The sequence below is a fragment of the Dipodomys spectabilis genome, unplaced genomic scaffold (genome assembly GCF_019054845.1).
Source record: "Dipodomys spectabilis isolate Male_0828 unplaced genomic scaffold, ASM1905484v1 ptg000416l, whole genome shotgun sequence".
Classification (NCBI taxonomy): domain Eukaryota; kingdom Metazoa; phylum Chordata; class Mammalia; order Rodentia; family Heteromyidae; genus Dipodomys; species Dipodomys spectabilis.
The window spans coordinates 1,649,649-1,666,236 of record NW_024871093.1 but is presented as its reverse complement, the minus strand read 5'-3'; the positions used below and the strand labels follow the sequence as shown (position 1 = coordinate 1,666,236).

Genomic DNA, 16,588 nt, shown 5'->3' with positions numbered 1-16,588 from the left:
GACAGACTTATGCCACCACATTCAGCTTTCTATAGGCTGAGATGGGGGTGGGGGTGGGGGGTAAATCTCTCACAAACTTTTTGCCTAGGCTGGCCTGGAAGTAGAATTCTCCTGATCTGTGCCTCCCAAGTGGCTAGATTACAGGCATGTGATACCATACCTGGTGAAGAATGAGGATAATCTGAAAATTATTTGAAGTAGTAGAATTATTTATTTTTTCTTTACTTTTTGCTGCCCACCTCTGCTATGCAGGACCAGGTAATACAGCTTAGAGACAATGAACTAAATGTGTCTTCATTTAGATGTTAACTAAGCAACAGAAGCGAAGCAAAATGTGTCCGTGTTTCGAAATGTGGCAACCCTTTGTTTCTAGGACCCTCCAGAGACGCCCCACAAAATGCTTGTAGCACAGTAAGTAAACCACTGCCTTTAATCTTCTAACAATTCCATCCACCCCCTGAGAAGCTTGAACCATCTGCTCTCCAGAGTGAATTTCATTTTAGGACATAAACATGCCATGTGACAGGCTACCAGGCTCCATTAACATGTGTCGTAATTTATTTCCTTTGAGCAGCAGGCTCCATGGCTCCTCGTGCCCCCAATCTAATATCCATTTGGCCACCACTCAGGTATGATTTAAAATTCACTTCACTGAGAATCATAAAAAGATGCAGAAAGTTTTGCTGTGTCTGATATATCTCTCTCCATGCCCCTGCTCAAATTCCAAGGGACAAGACCGAGGAGATGCAAAAAAAACAGGATTGAGGACAACTTCGCTGACACTGCCTTCTGTGGCACTTGGCCCATTTATGATCCCTAGGAATTAGCATTTGAAATTTACAACCAGCAGGGACTCCAACATGAAAGTGGAGGACTATGTATACATGTGAACATAATTGGAACACTTTGGCTTAGATTCTCACTGGCAAAACACAGCTTTGTTTATCAGGCTACGCAGTGGATGACTTTGGCAAGGGCGGGCAGTTGTAGAGGTATCACTTAGGGGTACCCTCTGCTGCCTTAGTGTCTTTTAGGAGAGGCTGGCAAAAGCACATGGCCCAGCTCCCCAGCTGTCTTTATGATAAGGCAAACAGGAAAATAGGAAAGTGTCTGTGGGATTATATGAACTCTTGAGAAGGTGGCTCCCCAAAGCCATATTCATTTTCAAGTCACCTTAAAATTATCAGGGGCCCAGACATTCTGTACTTCAGAAGATTCCGAGGACCAACTTCTTTATTCTTTCAATCACATTAATGAGCAGTTGGGCCTTGGTATTCTTGTAAAGACTTGTAAAAATTTGGCTGGGAAGGTGGCTCAGTGGTAGAGCTTGCCTCACATGCATAAGTCCCTGGGTTCGATTTCTTAGCACCACATAAGCAGAAAAACCAGGAGTGGTGCTATGGCTCAAGTGGTAGAGCAGTAACCTTGAGCTGAAGAGCTGAGGGACAGTACCCAGGCCCAGCGTTCAAGCCCCATGACCGGACCCAAAAAAAAAAAAAAAAAAAAATTCCCTGAAGAACACATACCCCAAGAGAATCTTTCAGAGATTTTTTTTATGTATAAGAAGACAGTAGTCATTTGTATCTATATAGCTTGATGAATGATTTAATACACCAAAGGGCATAAAGCCAAAAAGAAACGGCAAAAAAAAAAAGCCAAGGCAGATAAGGGTTTCATCCTAGTGAACTGAATGCTGCTTGTCTAGCAGAGCCTGCAGGACATTCTTTTTGCACAGCTTAGGAACTTACCCCCTTTCCTGCATGTCACAGCAGTAGATAAGCAAATAAACTAGGGGCTCTCTCAGGGGAAAAACCAGAAAGCACAAGCCCCATTCCGCTGGTGTCACCGAGTTCAAGCCCACCTTCTTGTCCATTTTGAGCCAGGCCACGGTGTCCTTGATAGTGTACTGCAGTCCAAAGAACCAGGTTTCCCGAAGCCCCAGAGTCCGGCACACCAAATCAAACAGGTCCTTCCCTTTCCACTTCATCTGCAATGTAATAGACCAACAGGAAAGGACATTGGGAGCAAAATTCACAACATACTCGCTTACAAAACTGTTCCCGCACTCTCTACTGTCACGAAGATGGCTGATGAGCATTGAATTCCTAAGGAATTTTAAAGCTTCCCACACAAAACCATGAGTAGGAAAATACCAATTAGAGCTTAATAGCTTAATCACTGCACAGCGCACACAATACCTCCCTTGGACAGTTCTTTACAGATCTTACTTAATATCCCCAAAGCTGCTAATTTAGGAAACCTGGTAAATAAGCAGCCTCATTTAGGAGAGTGGAATCTCCCGAGTTAACCCAGGATGATGGCCCGGTTCTGAGGCAGTAATTCCCTTGATGTTGTTGATTTTTTTTAAATCATAATTCTGCCCTTTGATAAAAAGGCTGGTGTTGTATGTCTGTGTATGTTTAACCTAAAGTGTAGTTTTAATAAGTGTTTTTTTTTAATATAGGGGACTAAGTTGTAAGCAAAGTCATAATTCATGGAGAAAAAGAACCTAGAGAAACCAGATCATCTAGTGACAGATTTCCACTCTCACCATACCTGGCTGGGCCAAAGGAGAAGCAATTTGCCCATGGTCACACAGAGCAATTCCAAACTTGCAGTATCCAAACACGGGTGACAGACAGACATCAGACATGAAGACTGTGGTGTGTTTATTCTATAGCCGCACTTTTAAAAGGACCGGAAGCAATGGCTACTAAGCTAAACCCTTTCAAAGCTTATTCAATCTTGGAACTGAAAAAGCAAGTTCAGTATCTTAGTAGGGGAAGAGGATTCTGGGCAGCTTAGTAAATGTTGCCACCTAGTGGCTTTTAAGTTAAAGCACCGAAGATGGTCCAATACCACCCACTACTGCAGGGTCCTTCTCCACTTCAACCATCCCCTAGTATCAGGGGGACATGCATGCAATTGTATCACACTTGACACAGCACAGCATAGCACATAAATGGTGACCACAGTAAGATCCATAATGAATTCAAATGCAAAGTTGCCTGACATGAAAATTGAGACCGTTCAACTGCAGAACCTTTGTTCCAATGCCCACATTAGAAATCTCTACCCAGCCAGGTGCTGGTGGTTCACATATGTAATCCTAGCTATTGAGGAGGCTGAGATCTGAGGATCACGGTTCAAAGCCAGCCCAGGCAGGAAAGTTTATAAGACTCTCATCTCCAATTAACCACCAGAAAACCGGAAGTGGTACTGTGGCTCAAGCAGTAGAGCACTCGGCTTGAGCTGATGAAGAGCCGAGGGAGAACGCCCAGGCCCAGAGTTCAAGACCCATGACTGACTGACAAAAAGAAAGCGAGAGAGAGAGAAAGGGAGGGAGGGAACAGAGGAAAAATGTATGGTCTAAAGATTTGAGTAAAAGCAAGATGAAAAAATAGGGTAGACTCCTGATAGCCAGTGTGCTTTTTACTAAAACCCAATTGTACTGAGAATTTTCAAGTGGGCTGCCAGTCCTGGAGACAGATGCCAGGGTCTGCAGTGTGCTACCTAGCACCCTACTACTGAGCAACAGCTCCAGCTCCAGGCCTTCTATTTTTAATAGATGCGAATGAACTGTGTGTTCTCTGTGGGCACTCAACAGGAGAGGCCATCTCTTCTCAGCATTCACAGTCAAAGTCAGCAGCCCAGATGGAAGGACACCAAGGCTGCAGCAGACAAGTGGTTGAGGTGCATATCAGCCCTTGTCCTTCATTAAAGCATTTCTCCTGCCTGTCCTGCAGCCTTGGCCTCATCTGGAATACTACAAAGACTGATGTCTTTAGACTACTTTAGATAAAAGAAAACAAGTTTGATTTTGTGTGTGTGTGTGTGTGTGTGTGTGTGTGTGTGTGTACTGGTACTAGGGCTTGAACTCAGGGCCTGGGTGCTATCCCTGAGTTGTTTTTTGTTTTTGTTTTAGTTTTGCTCAAAGCCAGTGCTCCATCACTTGAGCCACTTGAGCTCTACTTCTAGCTTTTTGGTGATTAATTGGAAATAAGAGTTGCAGGAACTTCCCCTTACCTGGGCTGGTTTTGAACCACAATTCTCAGATCTCAGACTTCTGAGTATTTAGGATGACAGGCATGAACCAACAGAGACTAATCATAAGTTTGATATTTTAAAAGGAAGATCATCTTCCACCTTTTGTAAGGCTGAGTATGCTCACTTCCCTGTCTGACAATTGGACAATGGTGGGTTTTTTTCTTTTCTTTTTCTTTTTTAATTCACAGCAGGTTTTAATTCCTACAGGCAGACTTCACTGAAGAAATGTTATTTTGGAAAACTGGAAGCTTCAGGATGCTGATTACCCTCTTGTCTATTTTAAGCCAGCACACAGTATATAAATTATAAATGCCTACCTCGCTACAAGATAATGTACCACTGAAGAACAGGCATTAACGTGGAAAAGTTAAACACCCTAGGGCCAAAGGATGAAGGTAATGATTCCCAGTCCACCATAACTCAAGACCATGGCCAGGCCAGGCTTTGGCAGGAAGGGGCTGGCTGGCTGCAAGTGGGATGAGCAGCAAGTCGGAAGAAAAGCTGCCAAGGGAACCATGAGTAAATTCCCAACCTGGGAGTTGAAACCCTCAAACATAATATTGTATTAGTGCAATTTTCCTGTATTCCTTTCTACTTGTTTTTAAAATGCAGATGTATTTTTGTTGAATGCAGAAAGACAATGTCTTTGCCCCTATGGAGCTTACAATAAAGTGAGGAGGAGGGAAAGAATCCTCACTACTAAGAATGCCCTACTTAAGATTTTTCTTACCTACTTGGACTTTTAACTTTGGTGCAGAGAATCACAGGCTCTTAGTGTTAGAACTAAGCCTGAAGAACTATTGCAGACCCACCCCCATTTTGTACAAATAAGTCACAGATTCTTTGGCAGTCCCCGGCCTTTATGCTGATCTAAGATCCGCAAGTCCCCAGATCCCTGGCTGCCCTTTCTCTGCTCTACGGTCTTCTGCTCTTTTTGCTCTCTACTTTGCCAGTAAGTGACCAGTGTCAGAAACAAAACCCCTTTTTTGAAGACTCAGACATGCTTCATTTATAACTGCTTGGATTAGATCCTGTGGCTTCCTATTTAGTCACACTCAGGGTACCAGCCAGTATCAGACACTGAGAACACAAAACAATGGCAGCAATGTGCCCACAGGAGAAACAGGCAAGAACTCAGGACAGAGAAGACTGGAGAGACCCAGGGGAGAGTCTATGAGGGAGGGAAGAAAATGCATCTTCTAAAAAGTCATGACAGCTACAGGGAACCCCAAGTCCTTAGGTGGAGCAGAAAATGACAGTTGGGCTTGGACTGGGCATGGTGGGAACGAATGCCAGACCAGGCTGGACTTGAGCAAAAAGCCACAGAGGCTTTGAGGATTGGGGAAATGGAACAACACTCAGATCTGCACTCTGGACTCTCTCTTGACAACAGGAAGAGAATGAGCTGGAAGAAAGGAGCCTGGACCTGGAAGGGAGAAAGGAAACTATGCCAGCCATTTAAAAAAAGGGGTATGGAGGGTGGAGGAGATGCAGAGGGAAGGGGGAAAAGGAAGAGAGAAGGAGGAAAGAAACGGGGAGAGGGAGAGGGAAGAAAGGAGAGAGGAGGTAGAGAGGGGAGAGGGAGGGGCACAGAAGAAAGACAGCCTGAGAATAGAAAGAAGGCTGGTGCCTGAAGAGAGCCTAAAGGAGGAAGAATCAGGAGGATTCCTGCACTCTGGCTTCACATCAGGTGGTTCTACTAAGGGAAAGATGGAACAAGGAAAAACAGCAAACTGGGGGGAAGAAATGTGGGGGATAGATGACACATTAAATTACTTAAGGCTGAATGACATTAGTTACGCTGCCTGAAAAAAGCAGATAGAGATGCCGTAATATATTGACCTCTTCCCGGAAAAAAGCAAAATAAGGTACAAATAAGAGAATGCTCTGTCTTCAAGTAAGTAATAAGTTTCCTGGGGTTGGAGATGTGGCTCCGTTGGTAGTGGCAGACACACACACACACACACACACACACACACACACACGCTTGAGATCAAGGAAGATCATGGAATTCTGTGTTTCTATGTCTTCACACACAAGAACTGTTGCTCAAAGTGGGGTGGGATTCAGGATCTCATAGAAAGGGGGGGTCTTGGGTTGTGGGTGGGGCTTTTTTGGTCCGGGCAGACTTGCCAGAACACAGCCCAGCTTGTCCTGTTTTCTCTCTGGTCCACTGCACTGTGCTGCTGCTGTGAAGTGATTCACTGTCATCTGAAGGTCTCCCTGGACCGTACGGGCAGCATTAGTCATCCTCCTCTTCCCCACAGTGCAGAAGGAGCGGCAAAGAGCTGCTGGCCAACACAACTGATCACACGACGTCAAAACTCAAGGCTCAGAGACCTGAGTTCCCCACATCTACTCCTCCCACAAATACTTAGTGTCTAAGCCCACCAAAGGTGCAGAGGAGAAAAGGGGAGCAAGGGGCTGGGAAGGTGGCTCAGTGGTAGAGCGCTTGCCTTGCATGCATGAGGCCCTGGGTTTGATTCCTCAGCACCACATAAACAGAAAAAGCTGAAAGTAGCGCTGTGGCTCAACTGGTAGAGTGCTTGCCTTGAGCTAAAGAGCTGAGGGGCAGCGCCTAGACCCACAGTTCAAGCCCCACAACCGACCAAAAAAAAAGAGAGAGGAAAGAAAAGGAGAGCAAGGGGCAAGTCCCCCACTCACAGCGCTAGTATACAAGTCAGCTGGGAACTGATCAGCACCAGCTTTGCCCCCAAAAAAACAACAACAACAACAAACTTCAGCTGTGATTTTTCAATCCTGCAGCTCTTGTGAGTGCCCCAAGAAGTATTGGGGTTTGGGGAGCCTTGGGAAGGGATGCTCCTATCAGAGAGGCAGAGAAATGACATATACATTGGCTTGTTGTGGGAAAGAACACAAGTACAGATAAGGTTTAGAAGGGCTGGGAATGTGGTTTAGTGGTAGAGTGCTTGTCTAGCATGCATGAAGCCCTGGGTTTGATTCCTCAGTATCACATAAACAGAAAAAGCTGGAAGTGGCGCTGTGGCTCAAGTGGTAGAGCGCTAGCCTTGAGCACAGAGAGACTCAGGGCCAGAGCCCAAGCCTTGAGTTCAAGGACTGGTCAAAAAAAAAAAAAAGAAAGAAAGAAAGAAGAGAAAAGATAGGGCTTAGAGAAGGAGCAGCAGAAAAGCATGCAGGGAGGGAGAGAAAAAAGCATGCAGTGAGAATGGTACCTGCAAAGATCTAGAAGATGGGGGCTAGGAAGTTGGCTCAGTGGTAGAGCGCTTGCCTTGCATGCCCGAGGCCCTGGGTTCGATTCCTCAGCACCACATACGCAAAAAGAAAAAAAGCTGGAAGTGGTGCTGTGGCTCAAGTGGTAGAGCACTGGCCTTCAGCTGAAGAGCTGAGGGACAACACTCAGGCCCAGAGTTCAGGCCCCATGACCGGACCCAAAAAAAAAAAAAAAAAAAAAAGATCTAGAAGATGGTTGTAGGAAATAAAGAAGTGTAGTTTAGTCTGAGTGGAGACTACTTCTATGTTTCCATGAAAGTACTTCTACAGCTAGGCATGGTGGCATCTGCCTGTAATCCCAGCACTCAGAAAGCTTAGGCAAGAGGATTACTAGTTTCAGACCAGTCTAGGCAGTGAAGCAAATCCATCTCAAAAAACAAAAACAAGCCTACCATCTAAAACTTTTTTTTTCTTTTTTTATATTTGGTCAGTCATGGGCTTGAACTCTGGGCCTGGGTGCTGTCCCTCAGCTCTTCAGCTCAAGGCAAGCTAGCTACCACTTGAGCCACAGGGCCACTTCCGGTTTTCTGGTGGTTTATTTGAGATAAGAGTCTCACAGACTTTTCCTGCCTCAGCTGGCTTTGAACCATGTTTCTCAGATCTCAGCCTCCTGAGTAGCTAGGACTACAGGCATGAGCCACCAGAACACAGCTTAAAGCCAATTCTTTGTTGTCTAACTCCACCTCTTGCATCTGAACCACAGCACACAGAAGATGATCCAACAATAATTTTCTCATCTCCCAAGGATAGAATGTAACTAGTACCATTCTAGTTACATGAGAGACAAATTGGATGGTCACATAAGATGAATGTCTCTGGACAGTAGGACTTGATTCTTTCCAGAAACCATAGATAAGCCATCGTTATCTACCGCTGGTATGGATCTCTGCTGTCACTGTGTGACCTTGGGCAAGTTATTGAACTTCCCTGTGCTGCAACAAGGATAATAAGCAGAACCAGTCTTAACAGATTGATCTAAGGATTAAGTGCATTAATACATTAAAAAAGACTAAGACAGTGCTCGGCCCACAGTAAATAAACACTCAATACAGGGGAGTTATTATTAATTCCCACCCTGCCTCCTTTCCACAAATTCTCAAGTGGTGCTGCTTAAACTCTCCCAGCCTAGCTTCCTACCATGGATGATGGATGACAGATGGGAAAGGGCGCCATCAATTCTCATCGAGCTAACCACACAATCAGTCATTTGACAAACATTTATTGAGCACCCACTATGTCCTAGTCATTGGGTCGGCGCAGGAGATAAATGATGAATTTGGGACAAGTTGTAGTCCCTATTCCTGTCTGATGGGGAAGACAGGTAAACGGATAATGAAAAAGAACCTGCTAAGTAAGTGCTAACTGAGCCAGGTGCTATGGGAACAAAACGTGGGCCTGCGCATTGCAGGGTATGGCTGGGGGGCTTCACTGAGGAGACACTGAGCTGGGTCAGAAGTCACATGGAGACTGGGCTTGTGGAGAAGGGGCTCACGAAAGGGCAGTCACTCCAGCAGGAGGGAACAGCATGTCTGCCGTTGGGTCCAAGCTGTTGCAAAGTGAAGGAATGTTCTCTACACTTTTCCAGTTATCTGACAAACAGCATAATGACTCGATCTGCAGTACTGAATGTTCAATGCAGTACTGAATATGTAACGGTGGCCTGGTGTGTGTGACAATTCTCCCTTCACACTGGTCAGGAACCAGGCTGCGCAGAGATGCTTCTGGAAATAGTACTTGAGGGGCTCAGAGAAGTAGGGGTGAAGTAGAGAAGTAGAGTCTTCTATTTATTTTCTTGTTAAAACATTCTCTTCACTGGGCTGGGGGCATAACTCAGTGGCAAAGTACTTGTCTAGGATACAACAGGGGCCTGAGCATGATTCTCAGAACCATACAAATAATAATAATAAAATAATAAGAATATAAAATAAAATAAAAATGATACCTAATACCTCATAAGCCCTTCAGTCCCTGAATTCCCACTGTTTACAGGCTTTTTGTTGTTGTTAGGCCTTATAGTTTATCCTGAACAGGTTGCTCAAAATAGAATAATAGCTCCTGGTTCTGATGAAGTGTGCATTTAAACTCATCTCTATCCACCTGATCTCCCTCACTGCAGGCCCCTGCCTGGTGTCAGCCCAGCAAGGAGGAGAGAAGCTGAGGGGCAGATGTTCATTCTGCAGAAAGAAGGAGAGGGAGAGAGAAAGGTGGTTTGCAGGGAGGGGCAGAGGGAAGGAGCAGAAATCTGGACTCTGTGGAAGGCAGGCCTGTCCTCCAGGTGCCCTTCAGGGGGAGGGGACGGGGTGTCCGCAAGCCTGATGCCACTGGGCTCTCTGCCTGTGCTTTCTTTCCTGTGACTTTAACAGGCTGCAGAGCAATTTCATAGATATATACTTGCACTTGTATCAAAGATGGATGCACATGAACTTTATAAACTGGACTAAGTGCTGCCAGCTTGGTATTTTTTTGTAGGGGCTGGATTTATGAGCTTTACCCAGAGTGAAGTACTTGTCATTTATCAACCTAGAATGTTTTAAGTAAATAGCACTAAGCACTTAGCCTCCGCAGCAGGAACGAAGTGAGGATGCAGTACGTTTTCTGTTATAGGAAGCAAATGGCATGAGTAACCTGCAGGGCTGACTGGGGTCTATTAACCCGGGAAACTTCATGAGTAACTTCGGCTGACAGCCATCTTAGGTCAGTGCTCTTTGGAACCGTGCAACTGCCATTTGTTTTGGCTCTGTCCGTTTTCACATCGCAACTCTTTGGGCCATGCAGCCTCTGACAATCCAACCTTTCGTGCTTTCTGATAACCACACTGCAGGATAAACAAGGGACCAGCCACATGTTGGGGAAAGGCCACAGCAAGACAAGGACAACTCTCTTGAATAAAATGAAAACAGTCTGGCTACTAGATACGAAATGCTTAAGACTTAGAATCCCCAGAGACATTTGGGCTTTACAGATGACTCCATGCAGAAAAAGCTAAGAAAGAAGCAATGCTCATGTATCAAAGAGATGGGGGTGGGGGGGGTGGTGGCCTCAGTTACCAGCCACACAAGCAATGCTATTTGCCTGCCTATCAATCCCACAGGATGAAAGAGAACTGGGGAATCTGGCAAACCTGGTGTTCACTTATCATAGTTTCTTCTAATTAGCTCACAAGCTGCCCTCACATTTGACATAAAAACTGTCCAAAGGTTAGCCCCCTCCCACACCAGAAGGCACTGTGTCTCACTGGACTCAGAGTATGCTTACATTTGCTATTATTTCAGAAAGGGAAAAACCAAGGGTGGCCGTGATTCCCTACTCCATGTTTATCCCTGTGTGACTTATTCAGTGTGAGCCAGCCTGTGAGAATCGATTTATAAAAGACCTGAGAATTTAAGGTTCTCATGTGAAGATCTGTGTCTAAATACACCTTTTATTGTGTTTGGAAAAAAATAGATGCCAAATGCTTTGATTCAGAATATAGACACAAGAGAAACAGTTATAGAAGCTGAGGATGTGGCTCGGTAGGTGAGCACCTGCCTAGTATATTTGATCCCCAGCAACACCTCCCCAAAAAAGGTATTAAAAATGATTTTGCTGTGCATTGAGCGAATAATGAACACCATTAAAATCTATTGTAGTTAACCAAAGAAGGTTTTAAAAGTGTAGTTATACCAGTGCAGTGCCCATACTCTCTGACCTGGGATACAGAACCACTACACTATAAAGCAGATTCTTCCATCTCATGAATTTAAACTGAAAAAAAAAGGAAGAAAAAAATTTTAAAAAACAGCCTGCTGTTTCCTTTTGCAATTATAGAATATACCACTCCTACACAGGCATTATTTCTCAATGAGAAGGAAACAGGGATCCCCCGAATAGAAACAAGATCAGAGAGAGAGAGACAGAGAGAGACATATATATACACACACAGAGGTATTTGTTTGCTCTGCTCTGCCAATCCTAAATCCTGCATCCTTCATCAAAAGCTGGGTGACATCCAAACCTAAAACCTCCTCTTTGCAAAAGAATAAAAATTAAAAACAACCAAGAAAACCAATTCCAATGTCCCGTCCTGTCAGTTTCTGTCATAATCAATGATAGCAATTAATTTTCCTCTTCTAGTGCTTTAATCATCTCCATTATTATGTCCAATCTATTTAAATTATTGGTTTCAAGACTCTCCACCAATTGCTTCCTCCCTCCTTCAGCCGCTTACCCTGCCTTGTTACAGCCCAGCTATGCACTGCCAACTCAGCAAAGCTACTGTTCCATTTAGCTGTTACCAGACCTCTCAAAGATCCATTCGTTCATCTCATCACCGCCCTTGCCCCCTCCCCCACAACAGCACGCAGACTCATTCTACACTTGACATAAGTAGAAAAGGAGGAATCTGTCTTTCCCTAAGATGATTCATTCCTCCAACTCTGCAGAGCACAAACTCCTTGAAGGCAAGGACACCGAGACACACACACACACACACACACACACACACACACACACACACACTTAACACCTCCTAGAACCCACGTAAGGCTGTTCAATCTGAGGACACTCCACAAATGCTTGTGGCTGGCTGGTAATGGTGATGATAATGGTGATAACGTGATGAGGCTTCTGAGCAGAACAGACTTCTCAGTAATGACTGCAATGAAGCTAGAATTTATGACGCTTCTTATTAAAATTCGAATTGCGTAACTAGGCCTTAAGGTGTATGTGTGTGTGTATATATATATATATATATATATGTATATATATATATGTATATTCATATTCTCCCCCCCCTTTTGGTGACACCTACTGATTCCCTCCCTCTTAAAAATGTCTTGGCAAAGAAATCTAAATCCCAAAGAACTAAAAAGAAAATTTTTCCACAGACCAAGAGAGCCTGGGAAGAAACAAATCACAGCACCTTGAGAAGTCACAAAATGGAGGTTTTTAAACTTTGCTAAGTCTTAATCTTTCCAAACAAAATGAGTTATATGTTTTAGGGGGGAAAGGTTTTGATGTTAGCAGCTTTGGTATCTTCCCTGCTCAAGTGGAAAAAGGTTATGGGCTCCTCAGAGAACCCAAGGAAAGATAAAAATCTTGGACTCCCTCCCCCCATCACACAAGCCTATGACTTAAGTGAACCGAGTCGTTCAAATAGGACTCAGCAACTTCATCTTCAAACCTGTGCCCATGCAACCCCTAGATCCTAAGATGTGATGAAATAAAGATGTACTTGTTTCAAAATCAGCTGACAGATGACAAAGCAAAGAGAAACAATATGATTACCGTACTATAACATGTAACGGCAAGACAACTGCTTCCACAGCAAAGAAGACAATCTCTAACTGTGGAATGGAGCTCACAACATGAGATCAATCACAGTGCCGTCAAACAGCAATAAAACACCCCAGCCCGCTGTGTTGAGTAAATCACTTAACCTCTTTGGGCTCAGTTTCTGCAATCATCAAGTGGTCTTTCAAAATTAATCCCACCCTCAGAGTCCATGAGCTTGAGAAGGTTTGTATAAACTAGACAGGGCTTTTTTTTTTTTTTAATTTATAATTCCTGTAATAGCTTTCTGTTGTTCCTTTGACATCATTCTATATCTTAAAGTCATTTCAGGAATGTAAATGATACTTTAATATTTCATTTCTGCATTCTTTCTCTTATTTGGGGTCTGCTATCAAGTTCCTTACCGCTAACAATCAAGATTTGACTGTATAATAATCAACTCCCTAATGTAACAAAAATGGAAATTATAATAATGCTGCTGAAAAGTACAAGTTTTTAGCAAATAGCATGCTGCTGATAATCAGCAATTATCAATGATTCAAGAGTTTGAAATACAGACAATAAAAATTCTACAGAGAGCTACAAATAGCAAACAACAGAAAATTCAGTGACAATGAGACACAAAGCTACATTTCAAATGCCTAAACATCAGGCAAAATTAGCAGACTATTTGGCTGAGTGTAGTGGCACATGCCTATAATCCGAACAGTTTGGGAGGCAAAGGATCATGAGTTTGAGGCTATATAGTAAGAACTTGTATCAATAAATAAGCAAACAAAAAATAACTACTTGGGGATGGGAAGGTGGTTTATTAGTAAAGTGCTTGCCTAGCATGCATGAAGCCCTGGGTGTTTGATTCCTCAGTACCACATAAACAGAAAAAGCTAGAAGCGGTACTGTGGCTCAAGTGGTAGAGTGCTAGCCTTGAGCAAAAGAAACTCAGGGAGAAGCCTAGGACTTGGAGTTCAAGCCCCAGGACTTGGAGGGTGGGGGGAACTAGCAGGCTGTTAAACATAATCTATGATAAAGGATTATCCAAGTGATTATTTCTACCCGGACAGTATAAAATGTATAGCTTATACATAAAAATGTATTTCTTTAAAAAAAAAAAAAAGGCTTCCAGTGGGATCATGGGTACAGCTTAGAAGTAGAACAAGCCCTGGATCCATGTCCCCAAAAAACTTACCCTACCGGGGCTGGGAAGGTGGCTCAGTGGTAGAGCGCTTGCCTTGCAAGCCTGAGGCCCTGGGTTCGATTCCTCAGCACCATATAAGCAAAAAGAAAAAAGCCGGAAGTGGCACTGTGGCTCAAGTGGTAGAGCGCTATCCTTGAGCTGAAGAGCTGAGGGACAGCGCCCAGGCCCAGAGTTCAGGCCCCACAACCGGACCCAAAAAAAAAAAAAAAAAAAAAAAAGAAGCTGTAAGCATTCTGAGTTTGTTTCTAGCTTGACACTTTAAGTGTCTCAATCACCAATGGTCACAGCATTGACTTAATGGATTAGAAGGTAGAGGTATTGTGCGCATTAGGACTGGTTAAAAATTTCTACAGCTAGATGAGAACTACTGTGGACTGAAGACTTTTTTAAAGTATTTATGAGACTGATTTAATCTCAAAATCAACATGAGGAAGATCACAGGTAAATGTACTGTTGGGGAATTTAAAACCACTGATCAGATAAGTTTAGTAACTCCTCTGGGCTTGTTTTAAGCTTTACTGGAGAATCAAACTATGAAAACGACTCCAAGTAGGAAACTCAAGCTGGCGAGCTGAATGGGAAAGCCATAGCAACCTAACTGGCAGAGATTTTCTGTGAAGTTACAAAGCTAGGCCAACTTTGGCCAAGAAGCAAAACAGGGAATAGTAAAAGATCTCAGAGAAAAAGGGCCACTGTCTCTGGAAATGAGGTGCTCTGACTCCACCTAGTGGTGCCACAGTGACTCCTCAAGATTGACCAGCACCTTGAGCACCAGGGCCAACCAAGACTCTACCTTGAAGTCAGCACCACTTTAGCACACTTTCTTTTTTTTTTTTTGTCGAATAAAAATGTCAGAAAACATGGATTTAGAATGTAAATGAGATGAAGGATAGACAAGCAGATAGAACATTTCATCCTGTAACAAACCGGAGAAGCCTCATCACCAGCTGGCTAAAAAGATTAGCAGCTATAAGAAAACTCAATTTTAACATGCTTTAAACCTCAAATGTTTTAGCTGAAATTAAAAATGTGACAGCCACCAAAAATGTTCTTGGACAGCAATGCAAAACTAGCATGAATTGGAGAGGTCATCAAAATTAAAGAAAAATGAACAATGTTAAAATGACACATTGAGGACAAAAGAATGGGGAAGAACTGCAGAAAAGAATCCTGCTTAAAAAAAAAAAAAAAAAGAAAAAGAATCCTGCTATCACGGTGAACATCCAGCTTAAGAGATCTAAGTATATTGCACATTACAAAAAAAAAATCCCTTAGCAGAAATTTGACACAGAGTAGGTTTCATTGTGTTTAGACAAATAACAGAATTTAGAGGATCTATAATTATAAAGGCACAGAAAATATGAAGAATGCCCAAAGAAAATTGAGATTACTTGAGGAAATTCATTTTGCTTCCAGCAAAGAGACTTTTCCTCCTTGTTTCCACCTTCCTAATACATGACAATATATGGCGCTAACATTTATAAATGCTTACTATGGGTCAGGTACTAGACCCAGTGCCTGCAAAGCTCTACCTTGCTCATATCAAAACCACCTAATAGGGGCTGGGAAGGTGGCTCAGTGGTAGAGCGCTTGCTTAGCAATGCATGAGGCTCTGGGTTCGATTCCCCAGCACCACATAAGCAAAAAGAAAAAAGCCAGAAGTGGCACTGTGGCTCAAATGGTAGAGCGCTAGCCTTGAGCTGAAGAGCTGAGGGACAGCGCCCAGGCCCAGAGTTCAGGCCCCACAACTGGACCTAAAAAAAAAATTTTAAAAAAAACCACCTAATAAGACAGATAAAGCATTGATCTCACTTTACACATTCTGAACTGTGGTTTAAAGACACAAAACCACTTGGAAGGAGGTAGCAGTGACAGGCTATTCCCAGACTAATTTACCCCTTCTGGATTCTGGGCCTTATTACCAGAACAATCTCCTCCTTGTCCTCTGGCAGACTTTTCTCACACTTGTGTGCTCAGATCCTGAGCTGACTATCTATCTGAGAAGGAAATATGGAAGAAGAGAACCGGGCATATAGTAAGTAGTCCATACCTGTAATCCCACCAGATCAGGTAGCTGAGGCAGGAGGATCATAGTTCCAAACCAAGCTGAGCTACATAGTAAGACCCTGTCTTGAAAGCAAAAAAGTAAAAAAAAAAAAAAATGGAAAGAGGAGAACATAGAGGAAGAAAAGCAGAAGCATGGTAGGGAGGAGGGAAGAACAGTAGAGAGGGGGAAGAATGGGAGGGAGAGAGGGAGACAGGGAGGGAGAAAAGGAGGAAACAAAACTTCCTCTGGGGGCTGGGAAGGTGGCTCAGTGGTAGAGTGCTTGCCTTGCAAGCATGAAGCCCTGGGTTCGATTCCTCTGCACCACATAAGCAGAAAAAGCCAGAAGTGGTGCTGTGGTTCAAGCGGTAGAGCGCTGGCCTTAAGCTGAAGAGCTGACAGCGCCCAGGCCCAGAGTTCAGGCCAACAACTGACAAAAAAAGTAAAATAAAAAAGTTCCTCTGCTTCTGTCACCTAAGATACAATGTTGGAGCCCAGAGCCTTTGATACTGAGTTTTTCTTCTAGTTTTCTAGATGAAGAAATGGAGGAGGGGGAATGATATGTCCAAGACCCACATAGGTGGCAGGTGTTTAGACATCTTCACTCCCTGACCCCCAACATTCCAAATTGCTCTGCATGGTGATCACTTTATCATGTTCCTAGTAAAAACCTCAGAGCTCTACTGTATCTGACAGGTAAGTACAAGCTCCTTTAACCTGGCCTTCATAGGGCCCCAACATACAACCTACCAAATCAAGCACACATACCCCTCAAAACC

The 16,588-nt window shown here is 43.7% G+C and overlaps 1 protein-coding gene across 3 annotated transcripts in view; it reads right to left on the bottom strand.

Moving 5' to 3' along the window:
- Positions 1-16,588, bottom strand: part of Nf2 (neurofibromin 2) — a 99,852-nt gene that overhangs the window by 65,262 nt on the left and 18,002 nt on the right. For all 3 annotated transcript variants that reach the window (XR_006145485.1, XM_042667639.1, XM_042667638.1), the window contains exon 2: positions 1,862-1,987. Coding sequence is in view for 2 of the 3 variants with exons in the window: in XM_042667639.1 (XP_042523573.1) it covers positions 1,862-1,987 (126 nt within the window). In the remaining variant the exon portion in view is untranslated. The remainder of the gene's footprint in view (positions 1-1,861; positions 1,988-16,588) is intronic.